The 26,273-nt window shown below is 44.0% G+C and overlaps 2 protein-coding genes across 2 annotated transcripts; both read left to right on the plus strand.

Annotated features, from left to right (window-relative positions):
• The first annotated feature begins 5,658 nt into the window (after positions 1-5,658).
• Positions 5,659-20,484, plus strand: LOC133005127 (calcium/calmodulin-dependent protein kinase type 1G-like). Its single transcript, XM_061074710.1, has 11 exons — positions 5,659-5,744; positions 9,137-9,262; positions 9,342-9,416; positions 9,500-9,638; positions 11,407-11,530; positions 11,630-11,705; positions 12,281-12,393; positions 12,535-12,613; positions 13,912-13,999; positions 16,333-16,383; positions 20,298-20,484. Exons 1-11 carry the CDS (start codon positions 5,659-5,661, stop codon positions 20,415-20,417), a joined length of 1,077 nt encoding a protein of 358 aa, XP_060930693.1. The 3' UTR covers positions 20,418-20,484.
• A 1,012-nt stretch (positions 20,485-21,496) lies between these two features.
• On the plus strand, positions 21,497-26,269 carry taf8 (TAF8 RNA polymerase II, TATA box binding protein (TBP)-associated factor). The gene is made up of 8 exons (XM_061074709.1): positions 21,497-21,660; positions 23,023-23,194; positions 23,833-23,931; positions 24,019-24,081; positions 24,205-24,329; positions 24,442-24,589; positions 24,676-24,818; positions 25,864-26,269. The coding sequence occupies exons 1-8, from the start codon at positions 21,613-21,615 to the stop codon at positions 26,002-26,004; spliced, it is 939 nt and encodes a 312-aa protein (XP_060930692.1). The 5' UTR covers positions 21,497-21,612; the 3' UTR covers positions 26,005-26,269.
• The last annotated feature ends 4 nt before the right edge of the window (positions 26,270-26,273 follow it).

Here is a 26,273-nt window from a genome sequence, read left to right on the forward strand (position 1 = left end):
TGTGGAACCAGTTCACTCTAGAAACCAGTTCAAAGTCCAGTTCATACCCATGAAGATTAACTGGTTCATAGTTCAGGTTTTATTGTGATGGTTATGATGTAGATAACAAACTTAGGATCATGTATTTAGTTACTAATGGACGGTGTGGGATCCTGAATCCAGATCTTTCACACTGAGTCCTGACTGGGAGCGTCTCCTGGGACTGAGCCGTACAATGTGATTCATCATGATGTTTAAATGAGCCTCAGAAACTCTGGAGTCAAACACGTCCAGTCACAGTGTTGGTTTATAGATCTAGAGAAATACAGCTGCATTGTGATGCATCATTTGACCGTTGTGGGGGGGGCAGTTGTTAATGTTATCCCACTGTATCAGAGCAGTGTGTTATTATCACGTTGTCTATAATGCTGGAACCCTTTTTAAATGCACGTGCAGATCATATCTAACAACAGGATTTGTTCTGCAGCAGTAATGACTTCTTGTCTCCTCCATCAAGCAGGTGTCATTTGATTCACCAGATTGACTCAGTGTGAAGAGACCTTCAGGACCTGTACACGTGTAGGTGTGTGTTTGAGATGGATATGATTGGGTTTGCATGATGGTTTATGTGAGAGTCATGTTTGAACAATGTCTGCTCCACCTGCTGCCCCAGAACTACTCCACCAGACGCTTCCCCTCCTACGTCACTGCCCAGATCCTGCTTCGTCAGCCCCTGGTCTCCGGACTGCGAGCCAGCTCCTCAGGAGACACGTGAGAAGGTTCCTGCTGTGTGACGTCAGCACGAGCAACAACCAGCGGGAAGACGTCACCGAGCCAACAGTGAGGATTAAACTGAAGTGACAGCTTCACAGAGACAAACCACAAACGTCTCATATCAACATGGAGCAGAGGAACCACGTGTGATCAGACATTCTGTTCTAAACTCTTGTGATTATGTCTTCACTTTTTAATATCTAATAAACATGAGACTAATACAAATAAAGTCTACAAATTCAGAAAAGATCCGGACTTATTCCTCCTACACAAGTTGTCTCGTGCTCATTATATTTGTGATTGTGTATTTTTCAGCATAGATCATTTCTATGAGGTGTCCAGAACAACATACTTAAAGTCCTAAGAAGTCCTACTTGAGGAAATATGTTTAATTCTCATCAATGTGTGCCAATGAGTCCAGGCAACTCGGACACGCTGGCGGAACTCGGCAGATCGACAATCTGCAGAGAAGCAAACAGAAACTGGAGAAGGAGAAGACGGAGTTCAGACTGGAGGCCGATGACCTGGCCTCCAACGTGGAGCAGCTGTCCACAGCCAAGGTAGAAACCTGTCGGCCTTAAAGGAGCAACCCGCTCTGGAGGTCGTAGAGAGAGTGAACATGCTCTACACACAGGTGAGATTCATTGGGAACCGGCTGATCGTCGATAAACTCTCTGATTAACTCACAGATCGATCGGTGACTGATTCCATGTCGGCTTCCTGTTCCTTGTAGAACTCAGGTCTGATGAACCACAAGAAGAAGATGGAGGCCGACCTGTCTGTGCTGACAGGAGAGGTGGAGGAGGCCATACAGGAGAGACGCAGCTCTGATGAGAAAGCAAAGAAGGCCATCACTGATGTCAGTCCTGACTCGTAACCTCTGACCTTTTACTTCTGACCAAACTAAAACTAACACAATCCTGTTTCTTCCTGTGTTTTCTTGTCGTCTCTTTTCTTCCTGATGGAAAGTTATTAAGTCGCACAGATCAACTGTGATGCTGCTGTAGAGAATTCTGGGAATGTATGTATATATGTATTTCTGCAGTATATAGATATACTGTATATGTATATGTTCCTCCAGGCAGCTCTGATGGGGGAGGAGCTGAAGAAGGAGTGAGTGGAACCGTCAGTAACATCACTTATGAATTATTCACCTTGTAGTGGAATATTATTACGTTGTGTTGTTGCTACTTTCTTAACTCCATCGAGGAGGTTTTGTTTTTCTGTTTGTTCACAAAAAATAAATCGACAGAGTGTGTTTGTGTTTCAATACAGACGCAGTTCAGTCCATTTACAGAAGTTGAAGGAAAGTTGTGCGTCAGGTTATTTGATCTTTTAAGAGTTTCTCAACTGATTCTGTGTGAATCCCAATAATCATATCCCAATTTAATAGACCGGGATGAACAATTTTATCCATTTTGTTTTCTGTCATTGATCGAATTCTACAAATCTTCAAGCAGTTTCTTGCGTTGGTGTTAAACACCTGTGTGATGTACAGTGACTCTGATGCGACAACACAACAGCAAATAGGTGAACAAAAGAAAAACAACAAAACACAAAACACGTGGACAATGCATCTGTCCAATCAGCGGCGAATTTTATAGAAAAACAGCGTTTATTTCTGTCAGTGCCACAAACTCATGTGACCAAACAAATTTCAATAGTAGAATTTGAATTGAGTGACCATAGCTGGTAAAGAAGAGGGTGTCATACAGGACAAGCCTCATAATATCTCTGACTAATAACATGTTAATAGTTAATCCTATGTGTATAGAACTGCATTTGTTTTTTGTCATTTGTAATTTTGGACCATTGACCGATAGATCCAGTAAAAGCCGTATCCCTGTAATCACTGTGATTGCTCTCCTGATTGGAGAAAAGACTTCATCACGTTCTGGTTCTCAAAAGAAAATTACACCACAAATGGGAAATGACCATGACAACCCGTTGAACCTGTAACCATGACAACACGATGAGAAAGTCTGACTGCTGATGTTCTTCACTGGGTCGGGGGGGGGGGGGAGTTTATCGGCCTTGAGGACGAGTCTGCAGCTGCGGATCTGAAATATCTCTGGATATTTTTTGCACGGCACAAGCAGGTTTGGTTTGTGTTCAGTAAACACAGGAACAGAGGAGGCCGACTGTGTCACGGTGACCTGTGTGTGTCTGTGTGTGTGTGTGTGTGTCTGTGTGTGCGCACATGTGGCAGGTGACATGATTACCTGATGCAGATTAATACATAAGCCTGTTACCTGTCCCCTCTGAAGACCACAGTGTTCACTGCTGCAGGTTTATACAGGACAAGCTGCAGTGGTGGAAACATCAGTTTGTGTGACCTCTAACCTGAAGGTCGGTGGTTCGATCCCCGGGTTCTTCAACTCTGTCTTCCTGGTGCCCTTGGACAAGATGCTGAACCCTCAATCGTTTGCTGTCAGAAACAAGTGTATGAATGATATGTAATAAAAATACAGATCATTTAAATTTGTCCTTCATAGATCATTAATATGTTATTTTATCTGTTCAGTAGAAAGTTTGGGTTTCCAGGTTGAGAATAAATAACAAATATACCTACATGGAAATATACAAATGTACAAATATAAAAGCACAGAAATTTGAGGGTGTAATGTTGTACATATACTTACTTTATGTTGCTTCATTATTAAATAAGTTACGCCTGCATTTGAATGTTAGTTTGCAGGATTACTCAAAAACAACTCAACTGATTTCCCTTTAGTTTCCTGGAGGACCCAAGCAGGGGCGGATCCAGGGCCTGGGCCTTGATTTATTAATTTAAACAAATTAATAAATCAAGAAATATGACAATTTGTGAATGATTCTCTTCCAAGCTTCTTTTGAAGATATATCCAATGATTTGTGGCTTTGCTCAAATGCAAAGAGCTAACAGTAAACTTACTGAATCATCATGGATCCGCCTCTGGACCTGGAGGAAAACACCAGCTTCTCTTTATTGATTCACTTGCTTTAATATTGTGATTTCCAGAGTGTGTGCAATTTGGTGCAGAGCCAAAATAAAAAAGTCAATGCTCTTCTCTCTGTGCTGAGGAGCGTGCTCAGTCTGCTGGGCGCGTACACGTGCACGCACCGGCTCGTGGAGGTTCAGGTTCCTGTGGAGGAGTCGCTCCTCCTGCTCCACTTCACTTTCTCCTCATAAACCTGCAGCTTGTGAGCAGAGAGGAGCGATGCAGCAGCAGCAGCAGCCTGAGCTGGATCCTCTCCACCTGTGAGAGTGTCCACCCCCCCACCCATCGCCTCTCCTCTCCATGGATGTAATCTCCGACCTGACCACAGGTGTTAGTCGAGTCCCAGACGCATTAATCCGTGCAGACCAGGACGAGCTTTGCGCAGGAGAGTCAGAGAAGCCGAGCTCCTGCAGCAGTGCACAGACTCCAGGTGAGTCCCAGCACATCCAGCACATCACATCCCATCAGGGAACCAGCATCTGCTCCCTCAGAGGAACCACCTGTATCTGGAGGAATTAGAAACCGTTTGCAGAGTTGCATCTTTTGAGGATTTGTGTGTTTTTTTCTTTTATTCCTGCCGAGCACCAGAGCTGCTTCATTTGTATTCTGAGGAGAATGTTGTGATTCCTGCTTGTGTTCAGAGACGTTGGCTGAGTGGTTTCCAGTCTGAGCTGAATCTCTGACCAGCCAAAGGTTTTTGCCGCAGAGTGAAATCTGATGCTGCAGCCGACTTGTGGCACGAGAGGTGTTGTTTTTATTATATATGTCCCTCTGTGCATTTACCTGTAGATATGAGGGGGGGGGAAGAACAGGCGAGTTACTGTTAAAGTCTCTGCATTGAAATCTGGATCAGTGCCTCAGGTTGTGACGCTGCATTGTGTTATTTGTGTTTTAATCTCCATGAGAATGTAGTTGATCCTCTGCTCCATCGCATGTGAGGATGTGAGAGCATCAGAGCTCATCAGTGAGTGGAGAGAGACTGAGTTAGAATCAGGCTTTAATATGTAGCTATCAGGTTTTACATTGTTTACATGTGGATTCATGCAGGAGCAGAAACAACAAGAGCTTTTCCCTCCAGTTGTTATCCACAGATTTCATGACTTTTGCTTTAATGCTCAACAAGTGCCTCCGCTCTCTGGCAGTTCAGGTTTTTCTCCTGCTCGACCTGTTGCAGGTTCGAGTCTCTGCTCCTCCTCCTCCTCCTCCTCCTCCTCCTCCTCCTCCTCCTCTTCCTCCACCTCCTCCTCCTCCTCCTCCTCCTCCTCCTCCTCCTCCTCCTCCTCCTCCTCCTCCTCCTCCTCCTCCTCCTCCTCCTCCTCCTCCTCCTCCAGCAGAGAGCCGTGACAAGGTCAGGCCTCCATGTGAAGAGTCACTAATCCATTATATAAGAGAAAAGAAGGCAGGAAACTGGAGTGGATAACCTGTTTGTTTTAAAGTGTGCTAATCCTCCTGGGTACCTGCTGCTCTGTGGGATCAGTCATTAGATAAGTGTCCTCAAACTGCACCAGCTCATTATATAACTATAACACATCATAAATCTGTGTTATTATTACTGCTGAACTTTTAATCTTTAATATTTTGGTCCAGGCAGTGCAGAGAAATTCCAATGCACAGATTTTATTCTTGCTCCCCCCCCGTGTTCATGCCCAGCAGAGTCGTCCAGTGTTTTCAGAGCCTGACGCTGCCGCCCCCCCCCCCCCCTCCTGTGAGTCAGGTCCAGATCAGATTAGAGCTCCAACAAAGACCTGCTGCGTCCTCCTGGAGACGCCTGCTGTCTCACGACTCGTCCGTAATCCCTGAGGACTTTCTGTCTCTGATGATGTCTGGATATTAAACTGCAGGATTTTCATCGAGAATCATTCTTGTGCCTTTTTCTCTCTCTCTCTCCTCGTGTCTGAAAGAAACCCCCCCGCCGCCAACAGACATGGGCCGTCAGGAGGGCGACTACGTGTGGAAGAAGAACACCGAGAACATCCAGGACGTGTTTGACATCATGGACGAGTTGGGCACGTAAGTAAATCTCACTCAGATTCAAGATGCTGAGGATTTTTTTTTTTTTTAATCAACAGTAGAATTTAAAGTGTTTTTCCTTTAGTGATGAACAAGCTGCATTTTTATTTGTGATACTTTATTCTCACAATTTTACATTTGTTATCAAGTTATGACATATGTTTACATTTACACACATACATGTAAAACATATCATACATGATGCATATTTATACATTTAATAAACAATGACGTAACTCTTCAGGGCTGAATTCTATATTTATTCTATATTTAATCCATATTCAGATTCTATAGATGATTCTTTCCATTTATACAGTACTGTTCACATTTGACTTCCACTTGTTGAATGAAGGTAAAACAGGTTTGGACCAGTTCCTTGTTACATGTTTTATTGCTGCACCTCAAACAAAACCTTATAGTTCAGGGACCAGTTTAATTTTTAAGTATTTTCACGACAGAACTGGTGATTAATATGTTTCCAGTAAAGAAACAGAGCACGTGTTATCTTCACGTCTCTTCACACTCGGCCTGGTCGGAGGAATCAGACTCTCAACGTGCTGTTTGAGTTCCAGGACAGATTACTGCTTTGATAGGATTGACACGAGGAATCCTTCTTTACCGAAGTCTTAGACAACAAGATGATCGCCCCCCCGACGGCACCAGGCTGTGGAGTCAGTTCAGGAGTTCAGTCACAACATAAGAAAGAATGTATATCTTCATCTTGTGAATTCTACTCACAAATAACAAGAAACTTTTAAATCTGCTTAGAAATCAGGCAGAGCTGAGAAAGATAATCGGTTAATTACTTATAATCTATTTTATTTTTAAGATTAAACTAAAAGCTATGGTTCTTCTAACTTCTCACTTGTATGGATTTGATGCTTCTCTTTGTCTAGTGGACAAATTAATGAATCATTTAATTAAGAATTAGCAATTCATTGGCTAATTTGCAAACCAGTCACACTGTTTATATCTTATCTTATTTTTTTGTCTTGTCTTTACAGCCCTTATAAACTGATGTGTGCATGTTTTGCAACACATCTCTGTATACTACACACACACACACACACACACACACACACACACACACACACACACACACACACACACACACACTCCCCTGGCCTGATTTGTGTGGGCTCAGCGTTAATCAGCAGCTGTCCCAGGTTGAGGCCGCTGGTAAATAAAGGTGCGAGCGAATCCAGTGCTGTGACATCAGCTGTGTGTTGTCGGGCAAAACAGAGGGGGGGGGGGACACACATCAGCTGTGTGTTGTCGGGCAAAACAGACCGAGCTGCGTGCTGAGGGCGGGGGGGTCTTGGGGGGGGGACACATCAGCTGCAGAATACTGAACGAGTAAATACCATCTCGTCTGCAGCAAAGAACCTCGACATCGTCCAAACAAACACTGAGGCTCCTCTGAGGAAATCACATTTAAATTCACCACACTGCCCCAAACTGCTTAGAAATCATTAGATCTATTATGGTCTGATATTGTTATTGTCTTCTTCAAATCATTTTAATTATGATCATGGTGATTGGTAACGTTGGGTCACGTGCACCTTTGGAGTAGTGGAGAGAGGGTGACACATTTATTGTTGACTGCACTTTGTTAGATGCTGTGATTATTGCAATTATTGCATTTTTTAAAAATGTGTCGAGCTTTTATTTGTTTCTATTAGTAAAGTCGTCTTTTTGTCGTATTCTGAGAATCGCATCAAATGTCTTTGTTTGCAAGTCAGACAAAGCAACTCAGCTACGTTTTAGTTTCATGCTTGAAGTTGCAACACATTAATATCAGTCCCCTAAACATTTATTTCATCAGGATGCATGAATTATTCTCTGAAAAACCAAGAACAATGATGAAAACCACCCTGATTGAGGATGTTAAAGACAGATCCTCCTGATCCGGATCAGCTCCGACATGTCAGATGGTTTCTGAAGGACTGAAATCAGAAGGATCCAGAACAGAGACGTCTTCCTGCCTCAGTCTGATTCTCTCTCATCTGGACTCTGACGACACACAGGAGCTGAACTGGTTTCACTGGTTTATTCCCTCTTCCTGTCTCCAGTCATCAAAGAGTCTGGAGGGAGCGTGGATCAGAAGCAGCCTTTCCCATTGGGCCTCATCACACACAGAGAAAACAACATCCTCATGGTCTCCTAGCAACAGGACGCAGCCTCCGACTTTCTGAATGTCTCATGAAACCCGGAGACGTTTCCGTTTAGTCGCCACGTTTCGAATATGAAGCTGAGAAGCGAGAACATGCACTCGGGTGACGTGGGTTCGCCTGATTGCTTTCGTGTTCGAGGCCTGATGATAATTTCCCCCGAGAGTCACGATGAGCTTCTTCAGCCGAGGACGAATCAGCTGAGCGACAGGATGTGAAGCAGCGTGATGACGCCGTGTGGTTTGTGTGACGCAACAACGTCCTCATGATGTGACTCAATCAGACGTGCAACAAGGGAAATCTAACAGGAAGCAGTTATAGTTCAGAGGTTTTAAATAGATGAGACACAAGGTTGCTCGTGTTCTTTCCCTCATCCTAGTAAAGATGACACCCCGTCCTGTACCTGAGTGTGAGAGCTTGTTGTTCCTGAGGATCACTGCCCCCCCCCCCCCCACGGCCCTCAGCCGCCCGCCGGTTCCCTGACGTCAGGGATAAGGCGTCTAATCCTCCCGCTAGGACAACTATTCCCAGACAGCTCTGAGGATGGCATGGACACGGAGCAGCACAGTGATAAGTCACTGACATGTGAACAGTTAAACCTCAGAGATCTTCATTACGTCTTAATTGAGCCTCTGATATTTGTTATGTTCATTCTACTTATGAAACTGGTTGAGACAATTCCAGGAAGTTTCCATTTCTGTGCGATGCAATAAGGGTTAAAAAGGCAGTGACATCATAAATTAACAAAATCACAGAGCGCTGAAAAGAGCATTTCGTTGTTGATGTTTTATTTTTAATGTATAATGTAAACCTTTATTGATCGGAGAGCCTGTGAAAGGAGGAGAAGGAACTGCAGCTGGTTCCAAATCTGCTGAGGATTGACCCTCAGTTCATGTTGTGAGCCACCGGGGGCTCAAATTAAAATATGTTTAATTAAAAATAATAAAGTTTCAGACATCAAACACCTTTATTTCTTCTTGTCTTTCTTTACAGATCAATTTTATATCCGGTTTGTTTCAATCTGCACGAAACACAGGGTGTTTATATGACAGTTGGAGGTTTTAAGTTTGTTCAGGACCTGCAAATAAACACAGAATTCAGGATTTCATTTGTCATATAAAATGTAGAAATTAAGCTGAAAGTCGACCCATCAAAAGACTGGTGTGTTTTCAAAGTGTCCCATTGTCCTGATGGATTGTGTGTTTGTGTGTTGATGAACAGAGGAGCCTTCTCCGAGGTCTACATGGTGAAGGAGAAGAAGACGGGGAAGATGTTTGCTATGAAGTGTGTGAAGAAGAACCAGAAGAAGGATCTGAATCTGGAGAACGAGATCGCCGTGTTGAGAAGGTGAAGCTTCACATCTCGATTCTTATTCCCTCACTCGTCCGATCTGCTTCTTACTCAAAGTCTCGTTTCCCTCAAACAGAATCAAACATGACAACGTGGTGGGGATGGAGGATTTCTACGAGAGTCAGACTCACTTCTACCTCATCATGGAGCTGTGAGTTCTCCAGCCGTTGTCCTGTGGATAACTAAAGGAATTCAGAAGACAGATTGTAACAGCAGTGGTTTTCCTGGTTCCAGAGTTTCAGGCGGCGAGCTCTTCGACCGGATACTGGACCGGGGGGTGTACTCGGAGAAGGACGCCAGCCGGGTCATCCAGCAGGTGCTGCAGGCCGTCAGCTACCTGCACCAGAACGCCGTGGTGCACCGGGACCTCAAGGTACCAACCGGGAATCATTCAAATACAAATGTTTACACTGGAAGAGCTGAACTGTTGGTTTGTTAAATTGATCAGGTACATGTTTCAGGATAAATATATGTTTCTGAAGGTTTCACCAAGCTACATTTCAGACTTTTAAAGACCATAGTTAATGGAATTTAAATCCAATGTCAATGAGGGAATATAAAGAGTCATGAACTTGATATAATTAAGACCTACTTTAACATATTTAAGACCTAGTACTTAATATATTAACATATTTAAGACCTTTAAGGCCCCAGATTAGGATTATTCAATTTGAGACCATGAAAACCCAGGTATATACATTTCAGGTTTACTTGTTCTATTTAAAACTATATTTTTACCTCTTTAAATATAATTTGAGGGTCACTTGATCTCTTCTATCTCACACTTCTATTTTTATATTTTCTCATTTTAATTCTTTAAGAAACAGTTTTAAACTCGCTCTTGCTGAGAGTTGCACCAGAACTCGTATCTGTGGATTCAGTTTGTTTATCTGAGGACAAGTGACTGGAAACAGGTCGACTCGTCCACCGGTAACACAACACACCTGCCGGCCCGCGTCTGTCGGAGCAGTGACGTCACATGGTGTTTGTTGTGCGTCTCTGCTGAGAGCAGTCGTGTCCTCAGGCGTTCTGATGTCCGTCCGCCTGTCTGCCCCTATGCTGTGAACGAGATTCCTCAGGAACGCCTCCAGGGGGATTTCTTCAAATCAGGCACAAATGTTTAATTTGAACGTGAAGATGACCTGCTGAGGTTTTGGTGGTCATAGGTCGAAGGTCAAGGTCCCTGTGACTTCTCAAAGAAAGTGCTTTTTCTGTGACATCACAATGATCTGCACAAACACTCAGGAGCAGAAGATGAAGATAATCTGTACAGAACCGAGGTTCAACTGAGGTTTAACAGGGATTATTTCTCAGTCTGGAGCTGTGACCGTCTGGATTCTGTTTCCTTTGCACTGAGCCAACAAACTGTTTTCTGGCTATAGTTTCAAATTGACCATAAAAGAGAGCAGCTAATGTGGAGGCAATTTCCACAATCCCACTACCAACGAAGAAACGAGTCTCAAAAACTCTTACAGTATTGTCACCTTTAATGCTCGAGCATGGTGCATATCACAGGGTTGAGTTTGTAATATGCACACAGATAGAATACAGCTCAGTTCTTTTATACATACAGGCTAAACCCTCCCACTCTGGAGGGGGCTGTTAAACAGGAAGGTTGAGATCCTTTGATCACACGAATACAACAATGTCTAATCGAGGGCAATCAAGGCAATATGCATTTAGTGGCTACAGGAAACACATGATCAAAGAGACATTGTCTAGAGGAAATTAGGTTACAGGAAGAGCAGCAGTTAAAAGAGAACAGTCAGATGAATACACATTCAATAGTTCAGGAGGCAGCATGATAAAATCAGGTTACTGTGTCTACGATTCAATTATGATCAAACAGATGGGAAATACATGATTATTATGGTCAACTGCTATATTTCCCTTACACTTATCTTCTTATCTAACTCTTGGCAAGAAAAAGGACAAGTATTTACCCCAAAATCTGGAACTATCCCTCTAACTTTATGGTTAATTCGCCCATAACATCTATTTTGAATCACAGAAGAAGCTTCATTGACGGATTTGACACTTTTATCCAAAGTGAAACACATGAGAACGTGTCTCAGGGGCTGAGATGTTCCTCATGAGGAGCAGCGTGTGACCGGCTCTGCTCTGTGTGTGTTCCTCTGCAGCCGGAGAACATCCTCTTCTACAGCCCGGAGGAAAACTCCAAGGTCATGATCAGCGACTTCGGCCTCTCCAAGATGGTCGACAACGACATCATGTCCACCGCCTGTGGAACTCCGGGATACGTAGGTGAGGAGCTCTCATGAGTGACGAGTGCTGGTGGGTCAGAGAAGATGAGGACACACATCAGTTTGGACAGGATGTAATATTTATACCTGTGGGTTTCAGCTCCAGAGGTTCTGGCCCAGAAGCCGTACAGTAAGGCTGTGGACTGCTGGTCCATCGGAGTCATCACCTACATCCTGTAAGTTAAACCACAATTACTTTACATCTCAAATCTCATTTTCCCTAATTGAAATAGACATAAATACAAATTGTTGTTTATATATATATATATATATATATATATATATAAACATATACAGTATATAAAGAGACAAAGGTGCTATTATGAAAATATTATAAAAACAGACACACAAATTTATACATATATATATTCAGAGAGAAAACAGAGATCCACGACAGAACACACATATTTAGTTTCCTAACCCTCCTCATTATAATAATGATGATTAATATAATTCAAAATAAAGATAGGAAGAAGATAAATAAAGAAAACGAATGTATCCAGTCGAAAATGAAAGCCTTCATCACAGGGAAGCACTGTCATAAAATAAATGAATAAATAAATAATATGCTGCATTTTAATTTGGGACATCAAATGAGTATTTACTCCAAAGTTGACGCTGACACAATCTGCACACAGAATAATGAAGATGTGACTGACACACACTGTTACACACACTACACAGCGATGCACCTTTTTGTAGAATATTTGATATTTTCCTGTATTAATAACTGCTGACCTCATCACTACAGACTCTGTGGATATCCTCCTTTCTACGAAGAGAGCGAGACGCGACTCTTCTCCAAGATCATGAAGGCGCAGTACGAGTTCGACTCGCCTTTCTGGGACGACATCTCCGAATCTGGTAAAGCTGCAGAACATTGAGACGTGTTGTGTTGTTGTGTGTCGCCTGCTGCAGCTGCTTCATGTCAACACACACACACACAGACACACACACACACACACTCCCTCTGCTCTAAACTCCATCATCTCTCTCTCTCTGCAGCTAAAGACTTCATCCGCAACATGATGCAGAAGAATCCCAGCATGCGCTTCAGCACGGACCAGGCACTCAGGCATCCCTGGTGAGTGTCACAGCCTCGAGGATTATAGTCATTAGAATGATAATAAACTTACTTCATATCAAAACACAGTAACCTTGTCTATACTTTACAAAATCACAATGATACATGTGAAGGCAAACAATAGGAAACAGTTAAAAAGGGATTTTGAGTTCTCACAGTGACACAGATACAGAAATAAAATGTTACAGAGGAGAAAAGAGTCAAAACAAGATCAGATGAAACATTTTGAAATTATTTAAATAGACAGTAAGATTAGAACTAGGAGAAAAATAGGAGCAGTGTGGAATGATGAGTATGGTGCCATAATAAAATATCCAAAAAGTACAGAATGGACCTTAAACATCGGCTATACAATCTTGAAATTAAATTTAGCAATGTAGAGAATCTAAAATCAGTGTAATAAGCTAGAAATAAATTAAAATGATTGATTAATTCCGACAATAAAGTTGTTTTTCTTGAGCAGTTACGTCGTTTCACAGTAAAAGTTTCCACATATGCTTTTCGTCTCTATATATGACTATATAGAAATATAAAAATAAGTAAGATCAGAACCAGGAGAAAAATGGGAGCACTGTGGAATGATGAGTATGGTGCCATAATAAAATATCCAAAAAGTACAGAATGGACCTTAAACATCAGCAATACAATCTTGAAATTAATTTAGCAATGTAGAGAATCTAAAATCAGTGTAATGAGCTAGAAATAAATTAAAATGATTGATTAATTCCGACAATAAAGTTGTTTTTCTTGAGCAGTTACGTCGTTTCACAGTAAAAGTTTCCACATATGCTTTTCGTCTCTATATATGACTATATAAAAATATAAAAATAAGTAAGATCAGAACCAGGAGAAAAATGGTGTGGAATGATGAGTACGGTGCCAAAATAAAATATCCAAAAAGTACTGAGGTGCAAGTTCAGACTGGAACTCATCGGCAATAAAATCTTGAAATCAATTAACTGTCAGCCAATGAAGAGAATCTAAAATCTGTGTAATATGCTATAAATAAATAAAATAATTGATAAATTCCGAGAGTAAAGTAATTTTTCTTGAGCAGTTACTTCGTGTTTGATGTATTTTCACAGTAAAAGTTTCCAGATACGCTTCTCGTCTCTTGGAAGTTATAAAAACCTTGAATTCTGAATTCTGAATCTTGAATAATTAGAGAGCTTTGCTTTCCACCATGTAGCTCATGTTCCTTTGATTTATTATAGTTCATTGAGACTTTGACTCAAGGTGATAAAACATGATGATAAAACGTGGAATAACGTTCTGCTCCGTCCTCTCTCTCTCTCCAGGATCATCGGAAAGACGGCGCGCAGCCAGGACATCTACTACTCCGTCAGCGCTCAGATCCAGAAGAACTTCGCCAAGTCCAAGTGGAAGGTCGGTCCTCGTTGATTTCTTGGCCTCGATGTGGTAAACTCATTTAGCAGCTGCAGTTTATCGTAGATTAATCGTGAGCCGTCCTTAATCCTTCCTGATTAATGAGGGTTTAATAAGATATTGTTCTGTAATCAAGGCCGATGGTTGTAGATCGAGGGCTGAAAGTCCACTTCAGTGGTCAGCAGTTGTAATGTAGCGTCTTCGGGTTGAGGAAGTCGTCTCACGTCTCCATGTGGTCTCATGTCTCCATGTGGTCTCATGTCTCCATGTCATCTCACGTCTCCATGTGGTCTCATGTCTCCATGTGGTCTCACGTCTCCATGTGGTCTCATGTCTCCATGTCGTCTCACGTCTCCATGTGGTCTCATGTCTCCATGTGGTCTCATGTCTCCATGTCATCTCACGTCTCCATGTGGTCTCATGTCTCCATGTGGTCTCATGTCTCCATGTGGTCTCACGTCTCCATGTGGTCTCACGTCTCCCTGTTGTCTCACGTCTCCATGTTGTCTCACGTCTCCATGTGGTCTCACGTCTCCCTGTTGTCTCACGTCTCCATGTGGTCTCACGTCTCCATGTGGTCTCACGTCTCCCTGTTGTCTCACGTCTCCATGTTGTCTCACGTCTCCATGTGGTCTCATGTCTCCATGTCCTCTCACGTCTCCATGTGGTCTCACGTCTCCATGTGGTCTCATGTCTCCATGTGGTCTCACGTCTCCATGTGGTCTCATGTCTCCATGTGGTCTCATGTCTCCATGTCATCTCACGTCTCCATGTGGTCTCATGTCTCCATGTGGTCTCATGTCTCCATGTGGTCTCACGTCTCCATGTGGTCTCACGTCTCCCTGTTGTCTCACATCTCCATGTTGTCTCACGTCTCCATGTGGTCTCACGTCTCCCTGTTGTCTCACGTCTCCATGTGGTCTCACGTCTCCATGTGGTCTCACGTCTCCATGTGGTCTCACGTCTCCCTGTTGTCTCACGTCTCCATGTTGTCTCACGTCTCCATGTGGTCTCACGTCTCCATGTGGTCTCACGTCTCCATGTGGTCTCACGTCTCCATGTCCTCTCACGTCTCCATGTCCTCTCACGTCTCCATGTGGTCTCATGTCTCCATGTGGTCTCATGTCTCCATGTGGTCTCATGTCTCCATGTGGTCTCACGTCTCCATGTGGTCTCATGTCTCCATGTGGTCTCATGTCTCCATGTTGTCTCACGTCTCCATGTGGTCTCACGTCTCCATGTTGTCTCACGTCTCCATGTGGTCTCACGTCTCCATGTTGTCTCACGTCTCCATGTGGTATCACGTCTCCATGTGGTCTCACGTCTCCATGTCCTCTCACGTCTCCATGTCCTCTCACGTCTCCATGTTGTCTCACGTCTCCATGTTGTCTCACGTCTCCATGTGGTCTCACGTCTCCATGTTGTCTCACGTCTCCATGTTGTCTCACGTCTCCCTGTTGTCTCACGTCTCCATGTTGTCTCACGTCTCCATGTGGTCTCACGTCTCCATGTGGTCTCATGTCTCCATGTGGTCTCATGTCTCCATGTGGTCTCACGTCTCCATGTGGTCTCACGTCTCCATGTCCTCTCACGTCTCCATGTGGTCTCACGTCTCCATGTTGTCTCACGTCTCCATGTGGTCTCACGTCTCCCTGTTGTCTCACGTCTCCATGTTGTCTCACGTCTCCATGTTGTCTCACGTCTCCATGTCCTCTCACGTCTCCATGTCCTCTCACGTCTCCATGTGGTCTCACGTCTCCATGTGGTCTCACGTCTCCATGTTGTCTCACGTCTCCATGTTGTCTCACGTCTCCATGTTGTCTCACGTCTCCATGTCCTCTCACGTCTCCATGTCCTCTCACGTCTCCCTGTCATCTCACGTCTCCATGTGGTCTCACGTCTCCATGTGGTCTCACGTCTCCATGTCCTCTCACGTCTCCATGTCCTCTCACGTCTCCCTGTCATCTCACGTCTCCCTGTCATCTCACGTCTCCATGTGGTCTCACGTCTCCATGTGGTCTCACGTCTCCATGTCCTCTCACGTCTCCATGTCCTCTCACGTCTCCCTGTCATCTCACGTCTTCATGTGGTCTCACGTCTCCATGTGGTCTCACGTCTCCATGTGGTCTCACGTCTCCATGTGGTCTCACGTCTCCATGTGGTCTCACGTCTCCATGTCCTCTCACGTCTCCATGTCCTCTCACGTCTCCCTGTCATCTCACGTCTTCATGTGGTCTCACGTCTCCATGTGGTCTCACGTCTCCATGTGGTCTCACGTCTCCATGTCCTCTCACGTCTCCATGTCCTCTCACGTCTCCATGTCCCGTCCACAGCAAGCCTTCAACGCGGCCGTGGCCATCAGCCACATGAAGAAGCTGCAGCTCGCCCACTCCGAGCAGCTGATGAGACAACCCAGCATCCCCGACATCAAGGTCGTGGACTTGTCCTCCCCGACCGTCCGCAAGCGTCTGGACCCGGACAAGCTGGACCCGGAGGTCGACGGGGGGGCCCGGAGGACGAGTCTCATCCCCCTGCCCCCGAGCCACGTGGAATCCAAGAGCCATTACCAGACGCTGAAGACCACCCAGAGCCAGGGCGTCCCCCACCACGCTCCGTGCATCTCCGAGCAGGGGAAGCACGTGTACCACTCGGAGCCGGCCAACCTCAACGGGTTCGTACCGGCGGCCGCGGCTCAGTTCTGCCCGTGTGACCGAGGTGGGACGGACATGTGACACCGACCCTCTGCTTTGCTTTGCAGGTTCTGTCCGAACCGAAGTGGAAAGACGGTGCAGACCGGAGTGTGCTCCGTCATGTGAAGGCGGCGTGAAGTTTACACGGAAAAAAAGCATTTTACTTGGTAGGTGCAAGTATTTTCAATAGTATTATAATACTAATGTATGAATTACACATAAAAATATAGATCTTTCCACCATGTTTTTGTGTAGCCCTGCTTCAAAACAAACACACAAACAATCAGGGCTGAAAACACAACTGAGCTACTAAAGGAAACGTGTAGATCACTGTTCTGTTCCAGCTCGTTACCGAACACTGTGTCTCACTCCGGGTGTGTTTGCTGCCCCCTGCAGGTCAGTGTTGACGTGCTCTCCCAGCATGCAGCTGTTTTGCGTTGGCAGCTCCCCCCCCCCGCCCGGTACTGCTAGCGAGAGGTTCCTCTGCCGGACCCGAGCAGGTCTGCGAGGTCCACACGGGCTGAGGGACATTCTCATTTTTGGAATGAGTGCCAATGAAGCTTCCCGACACACAACCACACACACACGCACACACACACACACACACACACACTTTGATTGACAGGGTAGACTTCAGCAGTATTCAGAGGCCTGTCCCTCGTAGACGGGACGTGTCCTCTTGGACGTCCGTCCCGCTCGCCCTGAAGCAGGCGCTGACCTCAGACGTCTCACAGACTGATTTCTAAAACCCTGACTCCAGATCAGGTTGATTGTAAATCGCCAAGCAGCACTTTGTCGTCCAGGTTTTGTAGAATCGTGAAAAACGTGTCGTCAAAAAAAAGATGAAGAAGACTCACGACGGATTTTTCCCGCCGTGCTTCATCGTGTGCGAACTCAAACCCGGAAGCCGACCGGCTTCTGTAAGTAGAATATTTAAACTGAAACAAACCATGATGCATGATTACTTCTTCAGATAATAATCGACTGTTGTGAATTTGTTCTGTGTTTTATTTTTTCTAAAGTTTCTTTCTTTTGTGTTTGAAAATAAAAAGTTACGATCAAAAGCAAACGAGTTGATAAAAGAATATAACGAGATGATCGATGTTCAAACTGACGAATCGTAAACGAGTCCAGTTTGACTTCCTCCAACTAGAACTCACAGAACCTGCTGATGTGCGTTCTCTGTACCAGACGCTCACTTCCTGTTCGCTCACTTCCTGTACTCTCACTTCCTGTACGCTCACTTCCTGTACGCTCACTTCCTGTACGTGCTTCATTCAGCCGTGTAGCTTTGTATCGATCCATCTAGTGAGATATGGATTCCTCTGCGCTCATCAATAAAGTTTATGCAGAACTTTCCCTTCCATTTTATTATTTCCACTTTATTTCTGCATTTTATTTTCTTGACTCTTTCACCTCTCAAGGAGAAATAAGACCAAGACACCTGATAAATATTGATAACTGATTATTGTTCGTGATAAACATGATAAATGTTGAGCAGGATTGTGTCCAAAGTTCTTTGTTGCCACAGAGCAGTGATGTTAGAAAAGAATAAAAAGAATAAATGTGAATCTGATAATATGTTCAGTACAAGACTTTATTAATTGGAGATTCTCTTTGTATCTATTTTCTTTTTTGTTGTTGTTTGAGTATAATATGTTTTATTTATTATTTTATCATTATTTTGAATACAACAAGGACAACAGACAGTAATAACAACTCAGAACGAGTATTACAAATCTACAGACTGAGATTACAGACAATATCTACATTTTTATGTCGAATCATTATGAAAATCTAAACTTTTAAGACTTATTTCATTTTGTTTTTCTTCTGAAACTTCATTTCACAGAGGAGGATTCAAAGGGAACTGACTCTTTGTTCCTGATTTTGTGACCCGAGTGTGTTTGTCTAATTAAACCGACCTCCGAGCCAATTACCCGGCCTCAGTAGATTAGATAACAGGATTAGTTAAAGCAGTGTATTTAGAGCAGCAGGTAAATCACACTAAGCTCAGAGGTACGTGTCCTCACATTTCAGCTTTCACCAAAAACATGTGCGACATGAAGCTGGATATTCTCACTAATAATCTGAATATAAATTCCAGGGTCATATCTTGATCTGCAGTTTATTAACGCTCATGTGGAAACAAAGCAAAAGGTCTCATTCAAATTTACCAAATTTAAAAGGTTCTACTCACGATCAGCTTTTAAATGACAGAAAAGTATTACGTGTACTTTAACGTGTACTTCTACACAAACAGATCCCTGTGTGTCCTCAGCGCTCGCTCCTGTTTTCACATCTGCACACATGTTAAACCCCTTCCTCCGCCCCCCCACCCCCCACATGGCCCCCTTGATGAAGGCCGGAGTGCAGACAGGACGTCCATTCAGCCAGAGGAACCTGGAGATGTGGAGCAAAGGTCCCCAAACAAACTGGACCTCCTCCCAGCAGCTGGCTGTGGAGATCTCAGCGCCGATGGTTGAGGAACCGCTCGGCTCCACATGTGACTCGAGGGTTGTTTTGAATTCAGCCAAATTTCATCACGACGGAGCAAAAGTTCACACGTGGATTTGGAGAAGATATATTTGTTTCTGGTCCCCTGTCTGGGTTTTTTCCTGCAACGTTCATATGTGTTGTTTTGGCAGATTTTCCACCGACATGCAGTCGTCCCGTGATGTTGTCGTTTTTCTGTCTCCGTGTGTGTGACAAAGATCAGACGCATTTCACAACTCGCTCGTCTGAGCTTAACTCCCTCGTCTGCTGCAGTCAGGGAACAAGGTCAAAGGGCAGAGGGCTTCAGACACACGCACACACACACACACAAACACACACACACACACCATGACTTCAGGGGACGTTACAGTGACTCACAATGATGCCTTGACCTTGACCTTGAACCTGAACTATGTCTTGATTTACATTATAGGAATTTGCATTTTGTCCACTTTAGGAAGACAAGTCCCCACAACACGAGCAAAACCTGCCACTCATGATATTTCACGTGCAGAAACAATCAGGATTTAGGTGTTTGTATTATTTATTCGTCCGTCTTCCACACTCACAACGGCTGGAGTTCCTCTAGAACTTTTCCCCTGAAGACCTAATTTGCCAAACCAGCAGTTGCAGCACCAGAGGCCTCATGAATATTCATGTTGTCTCCACTGTGGGAGTTGACCTGACTCCACTCGTGCATAAATGGCCCAGTTCGCCTGTTGTCTCTCTGCCTGGGAATTCCCGATCCGACCGAACACTGAGGAACTCGCAGCGTCCTTCAAAGTGAGTATCTGCGTGGGACACATTTCAATTTATCCACTTTGTTTTAGAGAGAATCAGCAATACTTGGTTAATAATTCGTTAAAACAAAAAACCTGTATTCAATCTCTGTCTTTCCATCAACAGACCGAACAAGTTGCACAAACATGCAAACCATCGGTGAGATCATCCCATTCGCTAAGGAGGTGCTGAACCAGAGGCCCAACTGGGGCATGCTGAAGATCTACACGCTGGGCTCCACCCTGGCCATGCTGGGAGTGGTGGGTGGACTGGTGGAGACGGTTCTGCTGCCGTTCGCGGAGCAGGAGCCGGCAGAGGACGCACCGGTGGAGCTGGTGGAGGAGAAGAGGGAGGACAGGGAGGTGTGGAAGTCACACACCACCTTTGTTTGCCTACATCTGGTGTCTCAGCCTCCTGCGTATATGATTCATAAAGAAACTCTGGTCTTCTGATGTGAAGAGACACGGAATTCTGACGTTGGATGACCGGGCTGGTGAATAAATCATCTTGTTAAACTGGTTCCTCTCTTCTGATTCTTTTATTTAGATTTGGTCGATGTTGATTATAGTTCAGAAAGAAACAGGAACAATAAAGTCAGAAACGTACAGATGTGATGAGGCAAAACATATAATGTGTGTGATTTAATTCATTTTACACTTTAATAAACACATAAGGGTTATATTTTTAATATAGAAAATATGAATTATTGGGAATATAGGGCTCAAACTAATGCTAATGCTAATTCAAAAACATACAACTATATTGTAAAACTTGTTTTGTCCAACAGACCAAAACCCAAAGTTTCTTAACTTTTGATCAGAACTTGAAACAGGTGAAACACTCATAAATAATCAGATGAATCATAGAAATAGCTCCGATATACTTTTCTGTCTATCGAGTAATTCATTAAATAAATCCTCGCTGCAGTTTTAAACTTTAAAACTACAGTGAGGATTTGTTTTTTGTTTTAAAATTTAAAGGAAACACGTATTCCACACGATGATGGCTGAGCATGAACATTAACTTTAGAAGAATTTATGTAAACGTACATTTGACCGAAGCATATCTGAGTCATTTTAACATAGTAAACTAAAGTTACCTTTATGGTCAGTGCACGTTATTAACAATTATTAATAATAAATATTATTTGGTGTTTATAATAAACTGAATTCAATACCTTTTAATGTAGTTCATACATTTTTGACCATGGATTTTTATGAAGCAATTTGTAACCTTGGCAGATTAGTGCTATAAGTTTTTATAATAAGTTTATCTGCACATACAGATATAATATTCCTTTGATGTGAAATTAAAGATTAAGTGATGAAATTTCAAGTGATTTAATTAATGATTTATAACTGATGTGATTGAAGCAGCTGTGAAATGATAGAAACTGTATTTCATCATTTTCATCCTCCAGAGCACAAGACTTCCTTAAGTGTAATTCTGCATGCGAACACTAGGGGTCAGTAGCGAACGCGCTGCTGCACTGTCCACATCCGGTCGTGTGACGGAAGCAACGTCACAGAGCCGCGCCGTGTTTACTATCGGCGGCTGTTAAACGTCATTGGTAAAAAACAAAAATAATAAAGTCGCATTCGCAGTGAAATCAGATAATTTGAGCAGTTGGACGTGAGATAAATAAATATGGCGGATCCCGCGGTGGTGGCGGGAGGAGCGCTGAGCACAAGCGGGGTAAGAGACGCGCTGAGGCCGCTGGGGGGAGGCGAGTGGGACGGGGGCTAGCGAGCTAAGCTAACCGTCACAGGCACCTGGTGTTAGTTAGCAGGGAGATAACCAGCAGGGAGTTTAGATAAGGGGGCTAAGGTAACCAGCAGCTAGTTAATATAACCAGCAGGGGGCTAAGGTAACCAGCAGCTAATTATCATAACAAGCAGCTAGTTAAGATAACCACCAGGGAACTACTATAACAACCAGGAAGTTAATGTAGCCAGCAGGTAGCTACTATAACCAGCAGGTAGCTACTATAACCAGCAGCTAGTTAAGATAACCAGCAGCTAGTTACTATAACCAGCAGGAAGTTAACATAAACAACAGTGAGTTACTATAACCAGCAGGGGGCTAAGGTAACCAGCAGCTAATTATCATAACAAGCAGCTAGTTAAGATAACCAGCAGGGAACTACTATAACAACCAGGAAGTTAAGGTAACCAGCAGGTAGCTACTATAACCAGCAGGTAGCTACTATAACCATCAGGTAGCTACTATAACCAGCAGCTAGTTAAGATAACCAGCAGCTAGTTACTATAACCAGCAGGAAGTTAATGTAACCAGCAGCTAGTTAATATAACCAGAAGGGAGCTAAGATAACCAGCAGTTAATTATCATAACAAGCAGCTAGTTAAGGTAACCAGCAGGGAGCTAACATAACCAGCAGGTAGTTTAGATAACCAGCAGTGAGTTACAGTAACTAGCAGGGAGCTAAGGTAACCAGCAGGGAGTTACTATAACCAGCAGTTAGTTTAATTAACCAGCAGCTTGTTATAATAAGCATCAGTGAGTTATAATAACCAGCGGCTAGTTATAGTAACCAGCAGGGAGCTAAAATAACCAGCAGCTATTTGAAATAAGCATCAGTGAGTTAAGATAACCACCGACTAGTTATAATAACCAGCAGGGAGCTAAAATAACCAGCAGCTATTTGAAATAAACATCAGTGAGTTAAGATAACCACCAGCTAGTTATAACCAACAGGGAGCTAAGATAACCAGCAGGGAGTTATAATAACCAGCAAATAGTTAAGATAACCAGCCAGATTTTATAATAAACAGCAGCAAGTTCAGATGAACAGAAGTTATTTAAAATAACCAATAGACCAACATGGTGATATTAGTTATATTTACAACCAGGATAACAACTTTATATGTTGAGGGCAGAGAATGTTGCACCTTGTTCAGCCCGATGAGACAAACTGTGATTTGTGATTATGATACAAACACAATTGTATTGATTGTTTGATAGAGAATCATTTGAGCTCAGTGTTGTGCTGGTTACTTTCACGCTGTTTCCTCACGTTGTGTTTGCTTGTGTGCTCAGCGTGGGGGGGGCAGCAGCAGCAGCAGCAAAGCAGCTACCAGCCCTGCAGAGAACTACCAGCTGGCCCGGCGCCGCACCCTGCAGGTGGTGGTCAGCGCCCTCCTGACCGAGAGCGGCTTCGAGAGCGCCGAGAAGGCAGCGGTGGAGACGCTCACTGAGATGATGCAGAGCTGTGAGTCTGGATCCATGAATCCTGTTAGACACTGAGGATTTACCACCTCGGTTTCCCTGAGAGCTGCGTGTTTGAGTGTCTGTGTGGATCAAAATGAACTGACCCTATGACACGTATTGGGGTGCCTCACAATTATTTAATGCATTTTAATTTTAATTCAGTAGAAGGCCGGTAGTCAACGCTAGTAGAAGTTAGCGAGATGTTACCAAACACTACTGCGCTTTAATTTCTCTCAATTTGACATTTTGCCGTGGCAGAAAAAGAGAAATGATGTTAAATCTTGTTAAGGGAAAAGATGGAGGTCTAGATCAGTATTTCAGTTTCTTAACTACAGAGTTCAGGTGTCAATAAAAACATAATATCAGGAATCGCTACTAGAGGAAACGTTATAATAGCTGCAAACCTGTTGACTTACTGGAGAACAAGTCTTAACCTTAATAGAAACTTGCCCTCTGCTGTAAAAATATAACCTTTTAATGTTTGCTGACACTTATCATATAATCTATTGCATTTGTTGATGATTCCTATAAACGTTGATTTTAAACTCATCCTTTATGATGCTTCCACATCTGCAAAATGCTTCCTGTTCATAAGCAGAAGCTTTTCTGAGACCGAGACGTTTTGTCCCTTGTTTGCAGATATCAGTGAAATCGGTCGCTGTGCTAAATCTCACTGTGAACACACGGCCCGAAGCGTGCCCACCCTGTCGGACACGGTGGTCACGCTCATTGAAATGGGTGAGTCCCCGAGGAGTCGGGTGAATTACAGATCGCTGACGTGTTGAAATATCAATGAGGTCATTTCCTGTGTTTGTGTCACTGCAGGTTTCAATGTGGACACGCTGCCGGTTTATGCAAAGCGGTCACAGAGGATGGTTATCACTGCTCGTAAGTCTGCGCTGTTTTCTCTGCTAGTCATTCAAATTGGCTTTAATATAATAATAACTGAATCAAAGTAGTTCTCGTCTTTATTTGATTTCAACTGTGACAAATTCCTCTTTTGAATCTCAGCTCCAGTGACGAACAGTCCAGTGACTCCCAGAGCTCTGTCAGCCGGACAGAAACGCACACACCCGGCTCACATCCCCAGTCACTTCCCAGAATTCCCTGACCCTCACACGTACATCAAAACACCGGTGAGTCAAAGCTTTACAGAGCATGTTGTCAGTCCGTGTGTCAGTTGTTGCATCAAACCTCGTTTTGTGTGGCAGATCAGGTTCAGAAAGTCTTTTGCTTGTCTCTCTGCAGACGTTCAGAGAGCCTGTGTCAGATTACCAGGTGGTGCGAGAGAAGGCAGCGACTCAGAGGAGAGACGTGGAGCGAGCGCTCACTCGCTTCATGGCCAAGACGGGAGAAACTCAGAGCCTCTTCAAAGACGACGTCACCGCCTTCCCATGTGAGCGACTGACCATTTTTCTATTTTGCCATCAAACGCATGTTGTCCTCCGATGAGTTCTAAGCTTTGTGTATTTGTGTTCCCAGTGATCGCAGCGCGGCCGTGCACCATCCCGTACCTCAGCGCCCTGCTGCCGTCCGAGCTGGAGCTGCAAACCCTGGAGGAGACGGACTCGTCGGAGCAGGACGACCAGACGGACAGCGAGAACACCACAGGAAATAACATCAGTGTAAGTGTCACCGCTCGGGTTTCCTTAAAGGGACTCTTACCTTTGTTGCATTTTTACACTTTTTGTGGATAAGGTTAAATTGGTATTAATAAGGTAATGACACTCTAAAATGCAAGACAGACCCACCAGGAGTAAAAACAAACAATTATTTCACACTCGTAATATTTAGTGAAAACTTCAACCAATAAAATTCTTCGGACCGAAGGACCTTATTGGCCGACAGACCTGTCTGTTTGCTGCATGGAAACAGACAGGAAGCCCGTCTGCTTCTTGTGGCGCATTCGGGTCCGCGTCATCAAGGCGTGTCCTCAACTAGAGGGTTTGTTTTGATTCCACGGCAGACAGTAGCGAGTAGCGACCGTAGCGACTGACGATGGCAGACCAAAGTGGTCCACGGCGTACTGAAACAGCCGCTCCCAGGGGGAAAAACAAAAGTTAAAAACACCGCGGATGGGAACGAGGGGGTGGGGCATTGGAGGAAGGCGGGATGATTTGAATGTGCTGTAATTCTCAAATGCAACAAAGGTAAGAGTCCCTTTAACGTCCCAAGCCAAGGATATGATGGGTGTATGGAATTCATGCTTTTATAGAATTATAGGATAGTTGATATGATAACTTGCCAGTTGTTACATCTTTCTTATGTAATTCTTTACAAATGGGGTGAGACAATTTAAGGGGAAAAGTGTCTTAGGCGACTTCCACTCTAATGTTTTATTTAGAAAACACACCAGTACTCTGTGGTTTTAGAGCTGCTGAAACAGAGACGTATAGAAACTTTGGGGCTTTGTTCACATCAGGACGTGTGGATGTGTGTGAGCTGCAGTGACTTCCTGTTGCTTCTGTTTAAATAACATATGATCTGCTAGTTGGTGAGTTTTAGAGGGAATGATTTTTAGATTGTTATTAGGCAACACATCTCCAGTATTAATACCAACTCAAGATGATCCCTGTTGGCTCTAGCTCCAGATTGATATCAATGTTCTCATCCAACCCAGAGTGTTAACTGCTCTGTGATGAATTCTCTTGTTCCCACTCCCTCGTTCAGGATGATCCCGGAGCCGACAAAGAGAACTCTCTGCTTCCTCCCGGTAGCATCGTCCCCTCGGCAAAGGTCACGGAGGACAACGTGATCGACAACCCGTACCTCCGCCCGGTCAAGAAACCCAAATTGAGGAGGAAGAAATGAGTCTGGACCCAACTGAGCCAACGGACTCACATTTGCTCGGTGCTGACTGTGGTCCGGTCAGGGACCGAAGCCCCCCGGAGTCGGGTTCTGCTCCGTCAGCCGGGACCAGCGGCTGCTTTTCCTCAGCGCTGGGACGAGATCCGCTGTAGACTTTGGCAAACTGACTTCTATTGACTTGTTTATTTGTGTTTACAGTCATTTTTTTCAGGAGGAACTCACCTTGTGTATAATTTGTTTGTAAAATACAAACACAGGAATTCTGTCATTTT

The sequence above is a fragment of the Limanda limanda genome, chromosome 7 (assembly GCF_963576545.1).
Source record: "Limanda limanda chromosome 7, fLimLim1.1, whole genome shotgun sequence".
NCBI lineage: Eukaryota > Metazoa > Chordata > Actinopteri > Pleuronectiformes > Pleuronectidae > Limanda > Limanda limanda.

Coding starts and splice junctions, on each gene's coding strand:
- LOC133005127 (XM_061074710.1), top strand. CDS start 5,659: ATGGGCCGTCAGGAGGGCGACTACGTGTGGAAGAAGAACACCGAGAAC. Junction 11,706..12,280: donor GGAGTCATCACCTACATCCT/GTAAGTTAAACC, acceptor TCATCACTACAG/ACTCTGTGGATATCCTCCTT. Junction 12,614..13,911: donor CAGGCACTCAGGCATCCCTG/GTGAGTGTCACA, acceptor CTCTCTCTCCAG/GATCATCGGAAAGACGGCGC.
- taf8 (XM_061074709.1), top strand. CDS start 21,613: ATGGCGGATCCCGCGGTGGTGGCGGGAGGAGCGCTGAGCACAAGCGGG. Junction 23,932..24,018: donor GGTCACGCTCATTGAAATGG/GTGAGTCCCCGA, acceptor GTGTCACTGCAG/GTTTCAATGTGGACACGCTG. Junction 24,082..24,204: donor GAGGATGGTTATCACTGCTC/GTAAGTCTGCGC, acceptor TTTGAATCTCAG/CTCCAGTGACGAACAGTCCA.